The following is a 21,093-nucleotide window of genomic DNA, read 5'->3' as shown; positions in this document are numbered from 1 at the left end:
CTGTTATTGAAGGCTCTCATCTAAACCAACACACATACACACACACACACACACACACACACACAACCAGTCCCCACCTCCCTACCCCCAATAGAAAGGCTGATGGGCAACTCCAGGCAGGGGGCATGTGGCGGTTGCCTAGGTGAAAGTCTGACGCCCAGAAATCTAATCTCCCACGTGAGGTCTCCCTGGCTATTGTGCCCCTAGGGAAAGGTAGAGCAGGTGCGTGTAGCTGGAACGGTCAGAGAGGATGATAGGAGGGTGCAGGGCGAGGGACAGGACGGCCCGGTCAGTTCGCGGAGTGCTCAAAGCGCGGCTTCTCTTCCTGGAATCACCTTGCGCTGACCTAATTGAAGCAAGGGAAGAACCCAGAGAACTGAAGAAGGGCGGGCGGTGGGTGGGGCCTCTGATGGGGGCGGGGCCTCACGCGGGATCTTTCTTTGATTCGTGGACAGACCCGAGCCGGAAGCGACCGGGAGGCGTTGGCGGCGGCGGTGCACGTGGTGACGTGCGAGGGGGTGCGGTGTGAGCGGGCGGCGGCGGCAGTGTCTCCCGGACGCGAGTGGAGGTCAGAAGCTGGGAGGCGTCGGGCGCGTTCGCTCGTCTTGCTGCCGTGCTAGCGGACGATCGCGGGTTCGCGCACCGCCGGTGGTGCTCCGTCCTGTTCGCAGTCTGCGTGGACTGGCCGCTCGTCTTCCCGCCCGGCCGCTCCCCCCTTCCGCCGCCTCGAGCCTCTTTCCGTTGGGCCGATTCCCGCCCGCTTCCTCCTGCTCCCCATCGAAGCTTCAGAGATGAATTTTTCCATCCCTACCGAGAGGAACCAGGTAACCCGCGCTGGTTCTCCCAGCCGCAGAGCAGGGTGGTGGTGCGGGCTGTCGGGCGGAGGGGGGAGCGCGGGTAGTGAGGCTCGGCGCGGGGCCCAGGTCCCGGAGGAAGGGCGCCCCAAGCTGCCGCCGCTCCCCGGAGTGAGGAGCCGGCGCCGCGCTGCCGTGGTTGCTGAGGCCCGGTGGCGGCCGCGGGAGCGCCGGACCTGGGTCCCTTCTCCCGAGGGGCCAGGGCCAGCCGAGCGGGGCGGCCCCGAGCGGCCCCTTGGGCCTGGACGCCTGGGGGCTGAGAGGACCGCGGGTGGGGGAGCGCGGGAAGCGCCCTTGTCCCGGTGGGACCCTCGAGTCCCGGAGGACCCTCCGGTGGGACTGCCCGGGAGCCAGCCCTAGCGCCACGGCGGGGTCTCGGGGCGAGAGCTCGGGGGGCCCTGCGCCCCCGACCGCCTCGGCCGCGGGGTCCTTTGTTCCCGCTCCACGTTGCCCGCTTTTCTTGCCAAGCGCGGGGAGCAGGGGGCGGGAGGAGGGGGAGCGGACGCTGCCCTGACGCGGCGGCGTTGAGTGACTGCGCAGCCGGCCAATGGGCGCGCAGGTGTGTGGCGCGGCGGGCGCCGTCCTCGGCGTCTTTCGAGTGGGCGCCGGCCGGCCGCGCGCCAACGTGGACGGCCTGCGCTGGCCGGGCAGGCAGCCCCTCTGGAGCTCTCGCCACGGCACGTTTTAGCTGAACAAATGGCGGGAGAGGTTTGTTCTCCACCCTCACCCAACACACACACACACACACACACACACGTGTGCAGGTGGTCGGAAGGTGTCAGGCAGGATTAGACGGAGTTTACGCAACACTTAGATGTATATAGTCATATGTTTTATGTTAGAATACTTACATGTTCTAATATGTAGAAGCCCTCTCTATTTGAGCTAACTGATATTCCAGACGCGGTACATGCAGTAAGTAGAAATCAGACACTTAAAGGGAACATTTTTGTTCCCTGTTACCAATGGAGGATGAGAGCACACCCAGGCATAAAGCTGTTTGAGGACTTGTGTGTGGTGATCTCCTTTAATAACTGTAGGATGAAGCTGACGGTATTTAAAAGAGCTAATGACTTCATTTTGTAGTAAAAGGAAACGCTGCTGTCAGATATTTTCAAGACACGAGCCTCGTGGCAAATGTCAACCTTTATCTTTGAAAGCCAGTTGCTCCGTAAGGAGCAAAGGTGGAGACATTTTGTTCCACATACTGGGGGCATGTTGCCAGGAGGGGCCAGTCCCTGGAGAACGACATCATGCTTGGTAAAATAGAAGGTCACTGAAAATGAGAAAGAGATTCACCAAGAGCTGGATTGGCACGGTGGGCACAAACATTGTCAGGATGGTGCAGGACTGGGCAAGGTTTCATTTTGTTGCTCGATAGGAGTGACCTACAAAAAACAATAGTTCTCTTGTAACCAATCCAGTATGGTGTGGACAAGACTACCACAGGCCATATTTTCTTTTGCCAAATATGGCACCAACTATTTATTTTTTAGTAGTTGCTTGCGACCCCTTGTGTACAAAGTAGAATTACTAGGGTTTTCAAGACTGATCTTTCAGAAGCAAATTGCTTGGGAATAACAGAATACTAATGAAGATTTTAGGCATAATGCTACTGAAAGGTGCTAAAGAAGTGTTTGTACATCTAGAGATTAGAAAAACAATGGCCATTGAAATAGAAGTGAGACCATCACTTTAACACCAATTGGCAGACTGCATGTCAAATGTCTAAAATTTGTTAGCTAGAGGTAAACCGGATTTAAACCACTGACCCAAAAGACCTGGAATGGTTTCTCTATTTACCTAGTAACTGGAACCTCTGGGTAACTAGTAGGTAAGTACTAGTTTCTGAACCCACTGTCTTAATTTGCACTTTTATTTTTTGTAACTTTTTTCTGAAAGCAAAGCATTTCTGGTGAAATGTAAAATGCTTTCTTTTAAGGAGAACTATAAATCTTGGCTTTAAGATGAAGTATCCATTAAAAATTCAGTATGACTAGTTAAACCCTACATATAGTAGGAATTCCTAATGTCTGGGAAACCCCTCATGTGTTTTAAAGAGTGTAAATTAAAGTAAATAAAATATTTGGAAAATGAAAATGGTTAAGACAAAATAATAAAAATAATATAAATAAAAGGATTCAAAAAATTAAAATAGAGTAAAAGTTGCATGAGCAACATTTGTCTTATTGATTCAGTTGATACATTGAGAAATTTAGCAGCAAGTTAGTAGCAAAGTACTTCCAAAATCTGTTACTTTTTTAAGGGTATAGATTGAGGTGGTATAAAGATCGATTTCTAAATTTCATCAGAATCACATGAAAGAGATTCTTAAGTTTCTTGGCTTTCTAAAATTTGGTAGTGATTTAATAATAATGCCCCACATTAAGCTATATCTTAAAACCTCACTCCTTAGTTAATCCTGGATGTGTACCTGTGTGGTCTGCAATTCAAACCACTTGAGAGAACTGGAAGAAACTGTTTACTCCTGTGAGACTGATTGACAGGGTCCGAAGAGCACTTATACTCTCCACCAAGTCCGGTCAATGCCGTGGCAGCGGTTTTCAAGTGGGAAGCATGAGTGTACTGGATCTTTCATTGATGTGCTTCTGTGTTGTGATGTGCTTCCCCTGGCCCAAAGGTTCCCAAACTTATTTGGCCTACTGCCCCCATTTAAAAAAAAAATGTATTTAGCACCCTCCTCCCACCTAGGGGGTTATCACCCATTTGGACTACACTGCCCCGAACCATCCCTGCTGTCTCACTAGTAGTACATGCTGCTTCCTGACTTACAAATCCCTCATCTGCTTTTCATACTTTGCATTGTTTAAACTTTAATATTAGTCTCTTGCACTTTATAACCGTGTAAAATGAAAATGTCTTCATTTTGGAGAATATGTGGCTAAACCTACTTCTCCCCCACCTCCTTTGAAGCTATTTTCACTGCCTTCCTGCCTAGTTTGGCAAGGAAATTGAGTTATGAGCATCCCAATTGAGCTTGAATCTGGCATGCATTTGGTGCCACAAATGTTGTGGGATGATAAAGTTACAAAACCATGGTGTTAAAAGCATAGGGCAAGTGGGTGAGACTGGTGATAATGATTTAAAAGGTGATCTGGAAGATGGCAAATAATGCATAATTTTTTAAATATCCATTGATTTACTTTGGTGTTACAGGGTCTTTCCTTTAAAATGGAGTTAACTGCTTCTTTGATGTGTTGACTGCTTTCCGAGTCGCCCATGAATTTAGATGTTTGTAATTTGGTTTGAAGTTTTAAGGGAGTTTTGAAAATTTGACAGTAAATTTTATCTTGTTTTTAACTGAAGGCCAGAGAAGACTTTTGAGGAGGCAGTATTGTGCCTTCCGGATTTTTTGTTTTGTTTCTACCATCCTTTAATAAGAGTTTCATACTTTTAATTTATATGTCTTGGGGATATTTGATTTGGCTTTTCAAAGAAAATGAAATCTCATTTCTTATTTACTATTATGCTTGAGTTTTATACACCTAATAAATTATCTGAATTTGGGATTGGGGGTGGGTGGGATAGCTTAAAACTCAGTTTACCCCAATCTCTAAGGAAAATTAATACAAATGTTTCGAAACTTGGTTTTGTAGACCCTTTCCAAATGTGGTGGTTAATAGAGCTAGGGACATAGTATTTGAGGACAAATAATTGCATTTCAAAAATCCACATTAACTTAATGTCACTTAGATCAACTAGAGGACAGTGAGTTGGACTTGGGTTACGTTTTAAGGTCAAGTTGGGTTGTACTGTGCCTACTGCCATCTAGTGAATGCAGATTCATAATGACTTTCTATGACAGGGTTTCTGAGATGACTGGAGTTGATAACTTCATGGGTTTTTTCCCCCAAAGAGCAGCTAATGGGTTTGAACCACTACCACCCTGTGAATAGCAGCCCAGTGCTTAGCCCCCTAGGCCACCAGTGAATCCTTATACTGATTAGTAGGTATTAGAGAGATGAGTCTGGAAGACCTTCAAGTACAAGAAGTCAGCAACACCAGGCACTAAAGGTAGTGGGACTCACCCTATTGAATAACTTACACTGTTTTAACAAATTTGCATGCCAAAAATTGCTCTGACAGTTAATCTGGTTTTTTCTCCAAAACTGTAGTATTTTTAACTATCAATTTTTAATTCAAAATAAACTTATCAGTTTGTAAATCATAGTAAATATGAGGTGGTTTTTTTAAATTGTGGGGAAATTCCATTATCTTTTAATTGTATTTTTTCATAAGTTTTTTGATGTCACTTTAAATTCATGTTAGATTATGAGCCATGTCCAAGTAAATACTACATAAGTCTGGTCAAAGTTTAAAGTATTTTTAAATCTCTAAATTTTATATTTTGCTTTCAAAGGACACCTTTGTGCTTAGGTTTTTCCCATTTCAGCCTAACTTATACAAGCACCTTAGAAAACTGGAGGCATCTCAGAAGCTGAACTTTTGGGTGGTTTCTTTAGCTACTGTATTCTTTCCATGTCCATAGCATTATGTGTGTTAGAAAGCATTTATTGTTAGCTAATTTCTTCAAGAACAGCTGAGTTACTCTAGATGCAGTCTGGAGCCTCTGAAAGAGGTTAACCCAAGTACTTAACCCAAATGTTCCCATGTGCTTTCTGGAAAGATCTGTTAGGAGCTGTTTTGCTAATGAAAAATCTGAAGAGGATTTTCACTTTTATGTAAAAAGGCAGAATGAAACCAGTTGGCAGTGTGCATCCTGAGCAGCAAGTGGCCTCACTTGCTGCCTTCCCTCAGCTTCTCAGCAGTAAGACACCAGGCCTTTGAGTTGCCTCTGAACAACGTATGAGAGTTGTTAGTTTGGGTTTCCTGTAACTTCCCTGGTGTGATCTGGAGGGTTACTGTATTTTGTTTTTGGAAACACTCAAAAGTTTTCATATGAAGAATCTACTTTTAGCTAACAATTATTATGTAGTTTTGTTGCAGGGGGGTTAGCATTGCCAATTATCCTAAACCGAGTCAGAATAACTTACAGTATCTACTTGAGTATAAGCTGAGTTTTTCAGCACATTTTAATGCAGTTTTTGTGGTAAACTTAGGTGCCTCGGTGGATATTCAGGTCAGCTTATACTCGAGTATATACGGTAGGTTTCCTTGAAGTGAAATGTTAAGGAGAAACCATTTTGAACTTAATTAAGCAACAGCGCTTATAGATTTGTACTTGTATCAAACATGGCACAACAGACTTATTAATTAGAACTGGAACTGTCTCCCTAGGTAGGTTCTGGGGTAATTATTTATTCACTGACCTAACTGTTAGGCTTGAAGATTTGCTTTGAAGTAGAATTGTTCCATTGGTAGTGTATTACTTTATAGGGTCACTGGGTCAGAATCAACTTGATGCAATGAGTAATAGAAAAAAACAATCATTTAAACTATAGGTATCTATCTTGTTTTGTTTATTCCGTTCATTTCAGCAAATTACTCATCTTTGCACTCAAAATTTTTAGGCTAGTTACAAGTTGAGATGGAATGGATGCAAAGATGAACAAAACGAGGCTTTGTCTTACATGGGCCCTGAGTCAAGGTAGATAGACAGATGCACATTGTACAGCACCAGAGGAGATCTACTGGGAAAGTCTATACATTTGGGGGAAAGGAGGTAAGAATGAACTAAAGTCCAACAGAGAGGATTAAGCAGAGGCACTGGGGAAGCAGGTAAGGTTTTGTTTGGGAAAAGATGAGAAGGCATTCTTGGGTAGAGAGGACAATTTGAATAGATCCTGAGGCACTGGGAATTACAGAACACATTTTAGGTGATAGTACATCTCATTTGACTATATAGCATCGTATATACAAGTCTAGGAATAGTGCCAAAAGTTTTTGCTTGTTGGCTGGTGGAGTTCCCTAACTGCATTTTCACAGATTTTACAAACAAATGACATATTTACGTATTAGTTGAATAGGAATAGTAAAGAATATTCTAGCTAACCAGTATTTATATGTGTATTGTATTTTGCTTCTTTTATCTTCTACTTAAACAATGAAAGTTACTAGCTCCTATTCTCCAGGAGAGGGTTTTTTATTCCCTTCCCACCCCCTTTTATTTGTATCATCTGAGTAGTTACAAGCTAGGTGAAAAATGGTTATGTATTATACTTAGGTTGTTTTTGTTCCCGCCAGTGCAACAATTTTTGCCTTCACAATCTTCACAGTCTTTGATGATTCAGAAAATCTAATTTAAATGGTCATTGTTGCAGATTATGCTGCATGACTACCACAGAAGAAACTCGTGTCTCTAGCTTTTAAGGACTTGATTACATCATCTTCAAGCCTGATAGTTTTGGAGTCACCAGTAGAAATTAAGACGCATCTGCCTTCATTGTCTTCATATCTGAACGAAGTACTACATTTTAACACTCCTGTGTCCTTGGATTATTTACGACTTCCCAGAAGTATATTTCTCACCGTGTAGTAGGTAAGTAAATATTCACTGCCACATCTAGCACTATGACATAATATTTTTTAAAAGACATTGCTGAGGAAAATGAAAACCTTTTGCATCAGTCCTTTTCGTTGTGTGTGGTGGACAGAGTAATTACCACCACCATTCTACCCTGTGAGTGATTCTGAATTAAAATAAAGCAACTATTTTAAGTTGAAATCTGTCACTTTTCATCAATGATTTACAAGTAGACATCTGAAGGCGGAAGGTTGAATTTTACTTTGATATGCAGAAAAGCCAGCTATGTTCATCAGCCAGCTTGTTGGAGAGTTCTTTACCCTTGGCCTTTCCCAGCCTGGTGGTAAGAGCCACCAATTTGAGGCTCTTACCACCAATTAGAGCGCTGTCTCACCAATGGTCGCAGATCTCATGCTACGTGTTCTTATAGTTGGCCCTGATCACTCCCACCAGCTAGTTAGAGCTCCTTTGTCTTCAAGTTCACATGTGTAAGGGCAACAGTGGAACTTACAGAATGGACTTTCTCTTAGTGGGGATGTCTCCTTTGTTGGCAGGTATTTGGTGGCCCAGGGCCTAGCTAAACTGCTTAAGGACAGGTGGCAGTTTCAGTCACTTGTAGAGAATCACCTGCTGTCACTGCATGGGGCAAATCTGACAAATCTATGTGAGGTCCCTCTTGGGGACCTTTTGCTTCTTGAGCACAGGGGCCAGGGACGCTGCCTTCCTCTTGGCATCTTGGGTGGCTGGACTAGAGCTATAGAAACATTTTTAAGAACTTAAGGATTTTATTATATAACTTTGGAAGATAAAGGTGATTGGAATAAGTGCAACCTGGAAAGGGAACAGAATTTATCTTATCCTTTTGATTTCCATATGTAATCCTTTATATTCCAAAGAATTTATAAAATCATCTTGGCAGACATGGTAGCACCAAATAACAACTTTTTAAAAGTATATTTAGGCAGGGAAGATTCTGAAGTTGGACAATTGTCTACATAAAAATCTCAATTTTTTATGTCGAGAAATCCTCTAATTGAGAGCCATGTAAACAAACTTTAGAAGAGTAAGATTGGTTGGAGGAGAAAACAATGGGTTTCCTGGAAGACATAGAAGGGGAGGCAGGGGAAGAAGGGGGTTGTCAACACATCCAGGGATAAGGGAACAACAAGTGATCTAAAATTGATGGTGAGGAGGGCATAGGATGTCTTAGGGTGCTTGATCAAGGGCAATCTAGCTGAGAGGAATTACTGAAACCCAAATGAAGGCCTAACATGATAGTGGGACAAGAAGAAAGTAAAAGGAAATAGAAGAAAAAACTAGGAGGTAAAGGACATTTATAGAGGTCTAAATACAGGCATGTACATATGTCAATATATTAATTATGACAGGGAAATGGAACTCTGTGAATAAATTTATAGGTTAAGTAGTAAGGCAGCAGGTGGACATTGGGCCTCTACTCAAGTACTCTGTCAACACAAGAACACTGGTCTAATAACCAGGCATTATGTGATGCTCACCTTCCTGACACGATCACTGAAGACAAAATGGGTGCATAAGCAAATATGATAAAGAAAGCTGATGGTGTCCGATTATCAAAAGATAGAGCATCTGGGGTCTTAAAGGCTTGAAGATAAACAAGCGGCCATTGAGCTGAGAAGCAACCAAGCCCACATGGAAGAAGCACACCAGCCTATGTGATCTATGAGGTGTTGATGGGATCAGGTATCAGGCATCAAAGACCAAGAATAAAAAATGATCAATGTGAATGAGGGGGAGGGCAAAGTAGAGACCCAAATCCCTCTGTAGTCAATTGGACATCCCCTTATCGGAGAGTCACAAGGAAGAGATGAGCCAGTCAGGGTGCAATATAGCACCAATGAAACATACAACTTTCCTCTAGTTCTTTAATGCTTCCTCCCCCCCAACTATCATGACCTCAATTCTGCCTTAAAAATCCGGCTAGACCAGAGCATGTACACTGGTACAGATAAGAGCCGGAAACACAGGGAATCCAGGGCAGATAAACCCTTCAGGATCAATAATGAGAGTAGCAATACCAGGAAGGTAAGGGGATGATGGTGGGAGAAAGGGGAAACCGATCACCGTGATCTACATAAAACCCCCTCCCAGGGGGGTGGACAACAGAAAAGTGGGTGTAGAGAGACAGCGTTCCGTGTAGGACATGAAATAAATAAATTAATCAAGTTTTCATGTGGAAGGGAGAGTGGGGAAAATGAGATGATACCAAGGGCTCACGTAGAAAGAAAATGTTTTGAAAATGATGATAGCAACAAATGTGCTTGACACAATGGATGTCTATGTACATTGTGATAAGAGCTGCCCGAGCCCCCAATAATTTTTTTTTTAAAGGAAGAATGATTGGAATGTTTAATAGTTTTTCTTATTTGTGAGAATGAGGGTGATAGAAGCCCAAATCTAAGGAGATCTATGTATTAGTTTATATAAAGCCTAACTATTGTGTGGAGCTGGGCTGGGCTGGGTTTCTATTTCTTTTCCTTCAGAAAGAACAAATGTGTGTAATAGGCATGGAACCTGGGTCACAATCATTGATGCTCATTACTATATGAACTCTCTGTGTGGGGTGCAAAGACTTGGGCATTTGTTGCCATTGTCTTGGGTTCATAACAATTCTGTATTCATAAAGTGGAATTTGAGGATAAAGATACTATATTGCTTTTTGAAATATAATTTTTAAAGCTTCTGCTTAACAGTATAATCATTCAACTTTCCTTCCTCTGTTTAGCCAAATTTTGAGGAAAAATGATTCCCAATGGATATTTGATGTTTGAAGACGAGAATTTCATCGAGTCTTCTGTTGCCAAACTAAATGCCCTGAGGAAAAGTGGGCAGTTCTGTGATGTTCGACTTCAGGTATTTAAATTTTATTTGGAAACATAATAGAATCTTTTGTCCACAGATTATTCTATTTAACTTATTTTCTTTTTTCTAAACTAATTGCCAGTTGAATCCATTCAACTCATAGCAACCTACTTTTGTCAAGAAAACTGTGCCATGAAGTTTTCCGTGGCTGATTTCTTTAAAGTGGATCAGCAGGCCTTTCTATTGAGATGCCTCTGGGTGGCCTCAAACTACCAACCTTTGGATAGGCGGCCTAGCCCTTTGCCTGTTTGTACCACCTAGAGGACTCCTTTCTATTCTCATAATAGGCTTTTAATGAAACTATTAAAGAAGTGCTCTTTATCTAGAAGTTAAGCCTATGGATTCAGAAGTCATAATTAGCTAGAGAAATAAGAGTTCATATTACTTCTAATTTTAATTCTTCACACTTTCAGGTATGTGGCCATGAGATGTTGGCTCACAGAGCAGTCCTGGCTTGCTGCAGTCCCTATTTATTTGAAATTTTTAATAGTGATAGTGACCCTCATGGAGTTTCTCATGTTAAATTCGATGATCTCAACCCAGATGCTGTTGAAGTCTTGCTGAATTATGCTTACACTGCTCAGTAAGTACTGTGGTCACCACTGGTTTCCTTTACTTGTGAGGTGTACGTTCCCAGATGCCCTGGCACCCACTCCCTGTGGATGCCTGGTAGTGCCAAACCTGATATAAGTGGTTTTGTTTTATACGTTATCACATCTGTGATAAAGTTCGAATAAGTGTTAGTTGAACACAAGCACTGCAAAACGGGGACAGTTGGCCTGACAGGCAGGACTACTAAGTAAGTGGGTAACCGTCGAGTCACGTGTGCAGTGTGGAAAGGCTGGACAGAGGGATCGTTCATGCCCCGGGGTGGGTCGGCGCAGGGCTCAGCTCCAGATTTCATCATGCTACTCAGAATGGCGCACAATTTAAAAATTGGGAATGGTTTGTTTCTGGAATTTTCTACTTAATGTTTTCAGACCGTGGTTGACCTCGGGCAACAGAAACCCAGAAAAATGAAACCGGGTAATCAGGATGACAATATTTTATATAGCCTTCATGTCTTAAGTAATAAAGTGGAATTTTTTTGTTTGTTTTGCTTTAATAGGTTGAAAGCTGATAAGGAGTTAGTAAAAGATGTTTATTCTGCAGCCAAAAAACTGAAGATGGACCGAGTAAAGCAGGTAGAGTACCAGAAGTGATGTACAAGGATTGCTGTTGGTTGGGAGTGGGACTTAACAGAATGTAGAATTTATAAAAATGTTTTGTGGCAAAGCTTGAAATTGTTCTTTTCTCGGGGGAAAAAACCCCACAGCATTCACGTATGTCTCATTTTATCCCTGATGATCTTCTGTTTCCAGTATGTTGCACAGGCGTTTTAACTTTAATTCCTTTTTGGTCATAGTAATGTAGCAAAATTGAACTTTTCAAAGGTAATTTGATCTCACGGCTTGCTGTTCCAATAGTCTTCCGTGACAGAATGGTTGTGGTTCTCTGGGATAACATGAATTGAGATTTTTATTTCTCTACCTCCCCAAAAATTATTCACCAAGCTTATGCCCTCAGTTACCTGTTTTACACTCTGGGTTTCTCTTTAAGTATTCCTTCTAGAATTTAACACCAGTGAGAAGTGCTTAATTATTCATCAGGGAAAAGGTCATTTAATCCTCTGCCAACTATAGGCCACCAGCCAGCTGCCTGTTTGTACAAATAAAGTTTTATTGTAATGTAGCTGTGCACATTTCTTTCCTATGGGCTAGGACTGCTTTCCGGCATCAGTGGCATAGTTGAATAGTTGCAACAGGGACAGTGTGGTCCCAAAGCCTAAAATACGATCTGGCCCTGTAAGTAAAGTAATCATTCGCTGGCCTTTGCCCGATTGTTAGGTACGGGCTTGAACTAGCACAGTTGCTGTCTTTTCAAAATTATTACCTACTTATCTTGTTCTTGGCTCCAGCCAAATGCAATTGTTTGCATCTTCCTTCCCTCCCTCTGCACCCAGTAATCACCATCTCTCCTGTTAACCCTGGTTCAGATCATTTCCTTTTGTGGCACTCTTTATCATTTGTACATGAGTTTTTATTAGCACTGCTAAACTTCTTTTATGGCAGTGATTTTTGTTTTTTAGTTAACTTTTTATCTCTACATAATACTTACATATCGAATCTAAAATGTTAATCACATCAAGTCTGCATAAATGTCGGCACTTGTGAATTTCTTTTCCCAGGTTTGTGGTGATTATTTATTATCAAGAATGGATGTTACCAGCTGCATCTCTTACCGAAATTTTGCCAGTTGTATGGGAGACGGCCGCTTGTTGAATAAGGTTGACGCTTACATTCAGGAGCATTTGTTACAGATTTCTGAAGAGGAGGAGTTTCTTAAACTTCCACGGCTAAAGGTGAGGGAAAGAATTTTCCTCTCTCCAGTTTTAGCCAGAACACTCTTTGTTTCAAGCACATTAAGAGCTTTTTAAGAAATTGCATTGACTTGACGCCATTTTTTTAACAGGGACTAGTGGCTTTCTGCCTACTGGTTGGTTTGCTTTCTTTGTTTTTGCATTTGTATGTAATGGTTTCTCTAACACTATAGGAGAAATGCAACTGAGCATTGATGAGAACTTTCTTAAGAAATTGAGATTTAAGCTGGCAATCATGTTCAATACTGATACATGTTTGCCACTTTTCCCCAATTCTAGTTGGAGGTAATGCTTGAAGATAACGTTTGCTTGCCCAGCAATGGCAAATTATACACAAAGGTAATCAACTGGGTGCAGCGTAGCATCTGGGAGAATGGAGACAGTCTGGAAGAGCTGATGGAAGAGGTTAGTCTCTAAGTAAATGGGCTTCAACAATTCTTAAACATTATTTTGCTATAACATGAAGGATTCCCTTTCACTTTTATTTTGTAACCATGACCCTAAAGAATTTAAATTTTGCTGTAGGTACCCCTAAGCTGAGAAACAGGGGGGGTGTCCAGGTGAGCTGAATGAACTGTTCAGTTGGTCTTCTACTGTTCCTTTCTTCCTTTTTTTTTTATTTTTAATTTTATTATTATTCCTTTGCTTATTATGTGCTGTTAACTTTCTTTAAAGTAGCATGTAATTTGCGTTAGAAATGGGAGGTGGTACTGAAATTTTCTATAGATTCTTAATTTTTCTTCACAGGTTTTTGCTTTAACTTTGACTAAGTAGGTAAAAGCTTCTAATGGTTGTTCCTCCCCATTGATTTATCTCCCCGTAGGTTTATTAACAAAACTAGGATACCCACGACTGAAGAAGCAAGAAGAAACCTCAAGTGTATTGACACGTAAAGAAGCAGCAGTCCTGCCCCAGTTCTCCTAAGAAAAACCCGCTGTGGGCAGAGAGCGATGATGATTTAATGGTGTTTACTCCTTTACAGGATTCTTATCTTTAAAGCTTTGTGTTTTTCAATGGTGTTATTCATACCTATAGCCACTGATTTAACTTGGGCTACTTTTAAAAAAATGCCCAGGAGAAAAGATTATTGGAGAAATGGTGGGAATGAAAATGGGCCATCGGAGCCAGGAAGTGATTGAGAATTTCATCACTGAACTTCCAAGCCTCTCAAAAGGCTAAACACATACGAGATCTGTTAGGCCTTTAAAAATATTGTCACTGTCTTTAAAAGGCCAAAATAGGATCTTTAGATGCTGTTTCCCACTTAATATGCAGATGCACTGTCCCGGTGCTTGCATCTGTGAAGGGAAGTGTTTCTACAGTTGGTTTGAATTTTTGCATTGCTTTCCTTTATTTGTTTTTCTTGACATTGCCTATTCTGCCCAGGAGAATATATTTATGCAAACCAGACCATTTATCTTCAACAGTGTAAACCATATTCAGTATTTTATTGTGAATATGTATATTCTTTAAGAATCCTATACATTGTACCTAGTGCACTTTTTTTCCTTTTCACTGTTATATCGTAGAAATGATGGGGAAAAAATGGAGATTTCTTTCAAGCCCATCAACCCAAGGACTCTGCAGCCAGTATTACAAGATCTTGTATTTGATGTTTAGTTTTGTTTTTAATATTTACCACCATGACATGTATTTTTCTCTGCTTCGTGATCCTGCCAGAGTGAGATGTCAAGAAGCTCCCTGGAGGTTACCTTGAGGCGTTTGTGTAATCTGCATACTAGTGGAGTAGCCATGGAGACAGCAGCCACATGGGTGTTCTGTTGCTGTTTTGCAGGTTCAAACCTTGTACTACTCAGCTGATCACAAGCTGCTTGATGGGAATCTACTAGATGGACAGGCTGAGGTGTTTGGCAGTGATGATGACCACATTCAGTTTGTGCAGGTACACATTGCACAGTCTGAGGTAACCTCAGGTTAAAATTTGATTAGAGAATTTTATAACATACTTAAATTTTCCTTTAACAAAGGAAAGTAGAAGAATCTCATTGGTATAACTTGGACAGAAACATTTTCAAGAGAAACAAGTATGTATCTCTCGTAGGCTTACTAGCCATTTTGCCACATGCCAAAAAAAAATATATATATATATACATATTACCTCAACAAAATAGGGAACTTCATTTAGATGTATTTCCTCATAAAACAAGATTATAAGTAGGTTTTAAAACCAACCAATAAGATAAAGCCATGTAGATTTTATTTTAGGGTTCTATACCAATAAATTAATCTGCACCAGAGATGACTGTTAGTCATAATTTGTGAAAGGCACAGGGTGACTACTAACATGAGATCGTGTGTCGAACACAATAGATGAACAAGTGTGCTTGTAGTGGTCACATAGCATACATCCTTTGTGACTGTATCAACATGGTCTCCGTGTTGCTGCAGCTTGAAGGGTGTTCGTCTAGTGTAATTAGAAGATCGACGGTGTGCACAGTATCTGGTATGGGGATCTTACCAGGTATAAGCTTTATATGGTGGGCTATGACAGTATCTGTAGGCTCAGAAAAGGTTTGGAGTTTGACTTCTTTGAGAACTGTGTACATTTTTTAACATCTCTGGTCATTTCTCCCCTGGATTTTTAACTTACTATTTTCAACCTGTGCAAAGGGTGAGCATCTGATTCACAGGTAGCAGTCCATGAAGTTAGTTAGCTTTGAGGAATGAAACATGTAGAGGGCATTCTGCTTGTGTGACCTACTTTTTAGGAGTAGGTAAAACAATAGCAACTTATAACAGGGGATCTCCAAAATATGCCGATGAGAGGGCATTGCAGGGCCAAGGGAGAAAACGGACATTTCTCAGAGGTAACATTGAGGCAGCCCTAGGGTTTTGGAAAAGTTGCATGACAGATGGAGGGATATTGGATGTGTATCTGTGCAGGGAGTATAGACCTAGAACTGCAGGGAACCAGACTGAAAAAGTGAGTCAATGTGACCTGAACAGGACTGAACTTCGATGATACATGAGACAAGGGAATAGAGCATTATGAATGGACACATATCACACAGCTTTAATTATGCAGTACTAGACAAAACCGAAGTCCAGGAACAGGAAGATTGGTTATATTTATGGTTCTGGCATACCCCGGTGTATTGCCCTTCATGGACACCGGATTTACATGTTAAAAGAGTATGGTGCCCCTGCATCAGGCACGTCCATTTGGGCCATTTTTCCAACAGTTTGTGCTGACTTCTTGTCTCTTAACATTTTGTTGAGTCTTGTAACATTTCAGACTTTTTCATAAGGCTCTTGGCACACTTGATGACAAAGCCCACTGCCATCAAGTCGATTGTAGTCATTGTGACCTTACAGGACAGATATTTAACTGCCCCATAGAGTTTTGGAGAGAGTCAGTCTTTTAGAACAACCGCCTATTAAATCTTCCTGCTGTGGAGCAGCTGGTGGATTTGAATCACCGACCTTCAAGTACACAGCTAAAACCCTCCCCCATCAAGGCTCTTCTAATATGCTGCAGATCAGGGTGAACATGACTTTGTATGCACAGGGGAACCACAAAATGGTCCCAACTCGCTTTATCGCAGTGGTCTGGAACTGAACGCACAAGGCCTCAAGTCTGCCTGTGTTTCTGTGCACAAAGACCTGTACATTCACAGACGATCATGTTTATACAGATACTTATTTGGTGGCCATCTTTGGGTGATAAGATTGCATATTTCTTTCTTCATTGTCTTTAAGAACATTATTGAACCCTTCCTACTTCTATAACCAATTTAGGACAGATTGTACCTTGTGGATTAGCACAAGCAATAACCTGATGAAACAAAACTGAAGGGCCTAATTGCACTGAAGGCCTGAGGAGAGAAGATGAGTTCTGGGCATTTCTTTTCATAGATGGAGTTAATTTGCCTTAGTGATTGCTTAGTAGGGAGATTATGAAAAAAGTCCATGACGTGAAAAGGAAGAAGATACAGACATCAGGCCTCAGATAGGAAGAGGAAACTATTTGAAAGTTCAGAGGACAGGAAGAAGAGAACTATGTTGTAAAAGTAACCCAGCAAAGGAGAAAGCTTTAAGCAGAGTGACATCATCAGTTGTCAGAACACACTCTGGGAGATCACAGAAGATAAAGTTGGGGATATCTCTTACATTTGGTTTCCGGAGGTCACTTGATAGCCATTGATGGTTTTAATTTCTAGAAAATAATGTGGGTAAGAAACCCTTTACTTTGGGCTTATGGTTGACAAGACAGCCTCTACGGACTACAAAGGGAAAATAAATGTGAGCCAGAGAGACTGAGTAGGAGAAATTGATATACAGGAAAAATTCAAGATCAAGCATTGTGTTTGAAAATGTTTCAGGAAAACAACACTCACTGCACTGAGTCTTTTCCGACTACTCAATAGCAACCCTATAGAACTGGGTTGAACTGCCCTTGTGAGTTTCTGAGACTAAAGCCTCCTTTTCCTGTGAAGTGGCTGGTGTTCCCAGCTGCTGACCTTGAAGCTAGCAGCCCAGGGTGGATCTATTATGCCACCAGGGATCCTTGGAGGAATAGGTCCAATTTAGCATTTTCATGTAAGCCTCGTTGGTTACATAACTCATCTTCATTTTCTAGTGCTTTTTTGCATTCCTTTTCATTCAATTATAGACATTGCAACAGTGATCTCTTAATGGACGGATCATTGAGTTGGGGTGCTTGGACCTCTTTCCACACATTGGGTTATGGGGTATATATATGTACCTTGTAATTTTAGTAGTAGTCGACATGGCCTGTTGTAGTGGGGGGATGGGATTGAGACTCCAGAATTCCAAGACTTTATTATAGGTATATGGTGTCAGAATGTCTACTGTGTCTGTCCGCTCTGAGTTTCAGTTTATAGAATGGATAGGTGACGTCTCCCTTTAAAAAGGTTGATATAAATAAGTACCCAACAGTAAGGGCATAATACATGTCTAAATAGAATTCAGTGGTAGCCATTAGCATGGAACATCCCCCGTCTTTTCTAAAAGTAAGCTACACGTACTGTGTGACCACACTTGCTTGATGGCTCAGACTTAAGCTTTTGATTTTTTTCCCCTTCTCTTTACAAGACCTTCGGGTAGCTTCCGAAATCTTTCCCTTGTTCTATGACCTGTCCTTCTCTTAGAAGTAGTAAATCACCACAGACACCTTCTCCATTTGGTTCTGGGCCTTGGTTCCACAGTTACATGGATGCGCAGACTTGGCTGAGTACAGGAGATACTACTATCAGTTCTTCGGACAGTTTCTCTCAGGATAGTCTTAACTCTTCCCATTCCGGATGATCATAGCCTTCTGGGAATGGTGCATGGCCAAAATAATTGGAAGAAACAATTCCAATGTAAGAACACAATGTAGTTCTTAGGATAATTTGAAAATTTGTTATGTTGCTCATTTCTTCCTCCTTCACTATTCCTGTTTACCCTGGTTCTCTGAGTGCTTGGTATTTTTAGCGTTACCAGTTTGTTGCTGATTGTTCCTTTTGTGTTTGAATATACTCTGCTAGACCACTCTGTAGCTTTAAGGTACCTCTAAAGAAATAGACCTTGAAGTGTTTCTTGTAATTCCTGAGTTTTTTTCTCGTGGAATTACTTGAAGAGAGACTGTGTGGGCTGGTATTGCATGGAAACCACCAGGATATGTGGATTGTTGGGCAGTTTCTTGAAGGCAGTGGGTAAATGTTTTTTTTTTCTCCCTTAGTTAATACATGCCATTATGAATTTATAGCATTTTTGGGAAGATTCTAAGCTTAATCTGTATGTGAGCATAAGTGGATTGTGAGCTTTTTTCCCCATTGAAACATGTTTTTGTATTGTTTTCTGACCAATTTGTGTTGGGGTATTTTAAATTTTAAGTGGAGATGGAAGTACATATGCCAATAATTTGTATCTATTGGAAAGTGTTGGTTTGTGTAAAATGTAGGTGTGCTATTAATGCTGTGCCTAGATGGATATTGTGTTTTTCAGTGCTATGGAATAGCTCAGAAACAGAGGTGCATCCGTGTATGGTCTTTGGCTAGGTTTCTGTAGCTACCTTTTGATTTTGCAGAAAAAGCCACCACGTGAGAATGGCCATAAGCAGATAAGTAGCAGTTCCACTGGATGTCTCTCTCCTCCAAATGCTACAGCACAAAGCCCTAAGCATGAGTGGAAAATCGTTGCTTCGGAAAAGACTTCAAGTAAGTGCTCAACACTTGCCCAGTCATCTTCTATTGTTAATAAGGAAAATTGAGCGGAACCATTTACAGGGAAATGGCTATTTGAGGAGGGAAAACTGAGAAGTGATTAACTTTGGGGAACAATGGCAGTCAGGGTTCCGAAGAATGAAGAATCCAGTTCATGTTCACACCCTAACCAAAATAATAATTGCATCTCAAACTTTAACTCTTGTCCTTACAGATAATACTTACTTGTGCCTGGCTGTGCTGGATGGTACATTCTGTGTAATTTTCCTTCACGGACGAAACAGCCCACAGAGCTCACCAACAAGTACCCCGAGACTAATTAAGAGTTTAAGCTTTGAGATGCAACCAGATGACCTCATAGAAAAGCCCATGTCTCCTATGCAGTATGCTCGATCAGGCCTGGGAACAGCAGAGATGAATGGCAAACTTATTGCCGCAGGTAAGAGGGATGGGAGATTTTATTCCTGAAAGTCTTTCAATGACTAAGCTTGATGTTGGTTGGGTATTTGTACTCAGCTTTGTGCTGAGGTCCACATGGTCAGCAGTTTGAAACCACCAACAGCAGCTCTGCGGGAGAAAGACTGGGCTCACTGCTCCTGGAAACAGTTCAGGTCTCCCATGAGGGGTCTCTCTCGAAGTCAGCATTGACTAAATGCCAGTGGGTCTGGGGTTTTGGTGATATGCAAGCTTTTATCATGCAGATTACATAAACCATTGGGGGTCAGAAACCATTATCTCAGCTTACTCTTGATTCTTTTCCCAGGTGGCTATAACAGAGAGGAATGTCTTCGAACCGTTGAATGCTATGATCCACATACAGATCAGTGGTCCTTTCTTGCTCCCATGAGAACACCAAGAGCCCGATTTCAAATGGCTGTGCTCATGGTGAGTCTTATTAAGTTGTAACTCATATTTAACTTTTTGTCTTAACTTTAGAAAGGCAGGAATTCTAACCTTACTGTGCCCACAGGGCCAGCTGTATGTGGTAGGTGGATCGAATGGCCACTCAGATGACTTAAGCTGTGGAGAAATGTATGATCCAAACATAGATGACTGGACACCTGTTCCAGAATTAAGGAGTAACCGTTGTAATGCAGGTAATAATACTTGCTTCTGAGCCAGCTAATACTTATTAAATGTGGTAATGTCCTAACTATAACGTCATCTTCTGCTCACTTAGGTGTGTGTGCCCTGAATGGGAAATTATACATTGTTGGTGGCTCTGATCCGTATGGTCAAAAAGGTCTCAAAAATTGTGATGTGTTTGATCCTTTAACAAAGTCATGGACAAGCTGTGCTCCACTTAACATTCGTAAGCTGTTACTTTTTTCTCCCCCACTGCCCCAATTTTTTTTAAAACTAAGATTCCTTCAGTTAACAGTATGTGTAGTATGTGCACATAGTTCGAAGAGCTCTAATGATAATAACCATGTTTTGATTTGACTTAATTTGTAGGTAGACACCAGTCTGCAGTCTGTGAGCTTGGTGGCTATTTGTACATTATTGGGGGTGCAGAGTCCTGGAATTGCTTGAACACAGTAGAACGTTACAATCCTGAAAATAACACCTGGACTTTGATTGCACCCATGAACGTGGCTAGGCGAGGAGCTGGAGTAGCTGTTCTTGATGGTAAGTTATTCGGGATTTTGCAGAGGTAAAGTTGGTGGTAGGAGTTCATTCTAAATTTTAAGAAAATGCCAATTATAATAACTATAGCTGGTCTTCAGCGTACAGCATATCCCACTTTACAACTGTGGGTAGTGAAAATTTTTTATATTGTTAATCTGCATTGCATGGAATGCTGCAGCATGTAATTTGCAGGTGTTCACTTAACAGATGCCAAGTGTTACTGTTTTAAAACACTGTCACAATTTAGCAGGTAATGAACATTAAAAACAAAAGGGATTTTACTTACATCAGGATTGTTGGAATGAAAAATCCTTTTGGGGATTTTCTGTATATGAATTCAGAACTAGCCATTTCATATGCTATGGTGACAGGTGATCTCTATTGCCCATTAGGAGTCTTTTCAGAGACTCAATACATGACTCATAACTTAAATCTGTGAGTGAATTCCATAAGAAGTATCTTTGGAACAAGCATAATTGAATTCCAAGGGTTTTATGGTCATATAGTGTATTAGTCTGGGTACTTTGGAGAAACAAATCCACAGCAACTCATGTATAAGAGAGTTTTATGTAAAGAAAATGTGCATCACGAAAACATCCCAACCCAATGCTGTCCAAGCCCACAAGTTCAACATTAACCCATTTACCCAACACCAGT

At 41.5% G+C, this 21,093-nt stretch overlaps 1 protein-coding gene across 2 annotated transcripts in view; it reads left to right on the top strand.

Annotated features, from left to right (window-relative positions):
* Nucleotides 1-591: 591 nt before the first annotated feature.
* LOC101656379 (influenza virus NS1A binding protein) overlaps nucleotides 592-21,093 on the top strand; it is a 21,563-nt gene continuing 1,061 nt past the window's right edge. Inside the window, exons 1-14 of one of the 2 annotated variants that reach the window (XM_004706671.2) lie at nucleotides 592-824; nucleotides 7,097-7,314; nucleotides 10,064-10,191; nucleotides 10,614-10,783; nucleotides 11,309-11,384; nucleotides 12,428-12,601; nucleotides 12,899-13,024; nucleotides 14,415-14,522; nucleotides 18,672-18,801; nucleotides 19,022-19,246; nucleotides 19,571-19,692; nucleotides 19,778-19,904; nucleotides 19,988-20,119; nucleotides 20,263-20,436. In XM_004706671.2, coding sequence (XP_004706728.1) covers nucleotides 10,081-10,191; nucleotides 10,614-10,783; nucleotides 11,309-11,384; nucleotides 12,428-12,601; nucleotides 12,899-13,024; nucleotides 14,415-14,522; nucleotides 18,672-18,801; nucleotides 19,022-19,246; nucleotides 19,571-19,692; nucleotides 19,778-19,904; nucleotides 19,988-20,119; nucleotides 20,263-20,436 — 1,675 coding nt within the window. In that variant the 5' untranslated portion in view covers nucleotides 592-824; nucleotides 7,097-7,314; nucleotides 10,064-10,080. The remainder of the gene's footprint in view (nucleotides 825-7,096; nucleotides 7,315-10,063; nucleotides 10,192-10,613; nucleotides 10,784-11,308; nucleotides 11,385-12,427; nucleotides 12,602-12,898; nucleotides 13,025-14,414; nucleotides 14,523-18,671; nucleotides 18,802-19,021; nucleotides 19,247-19,570; nucleotides 19,693-19,777; nucleotides 19,905-19,987; nucleotides 20,120-20,262; nucleotides 20,437-21,093) is intronic. The other variant, XM_045298309.1, reaches the window with a different exon arrangement.

The sequence above is a fragment of the Echinops telfairi genome, unplaced genomic scaffold, assembly GCF_000313985.2.
Source record: "Echinops telfairi isolate 266 unplaced genomic scaffold, ASM31398v2 ScPeMD7_7424;HRSCAF=8462, whole genome shotgun sequence".
Taxonomy (NCBI): Eukaryota; Metazoa; Chordata; class Mammalia; order Afrosoricida; family Tenrecidae; genus Echinops; species Echinops telfairi.
Note: the sequence above shows the minus strand (reverse complement) of the source record. Positions and strands in the feature narration are given on the sequence as shown.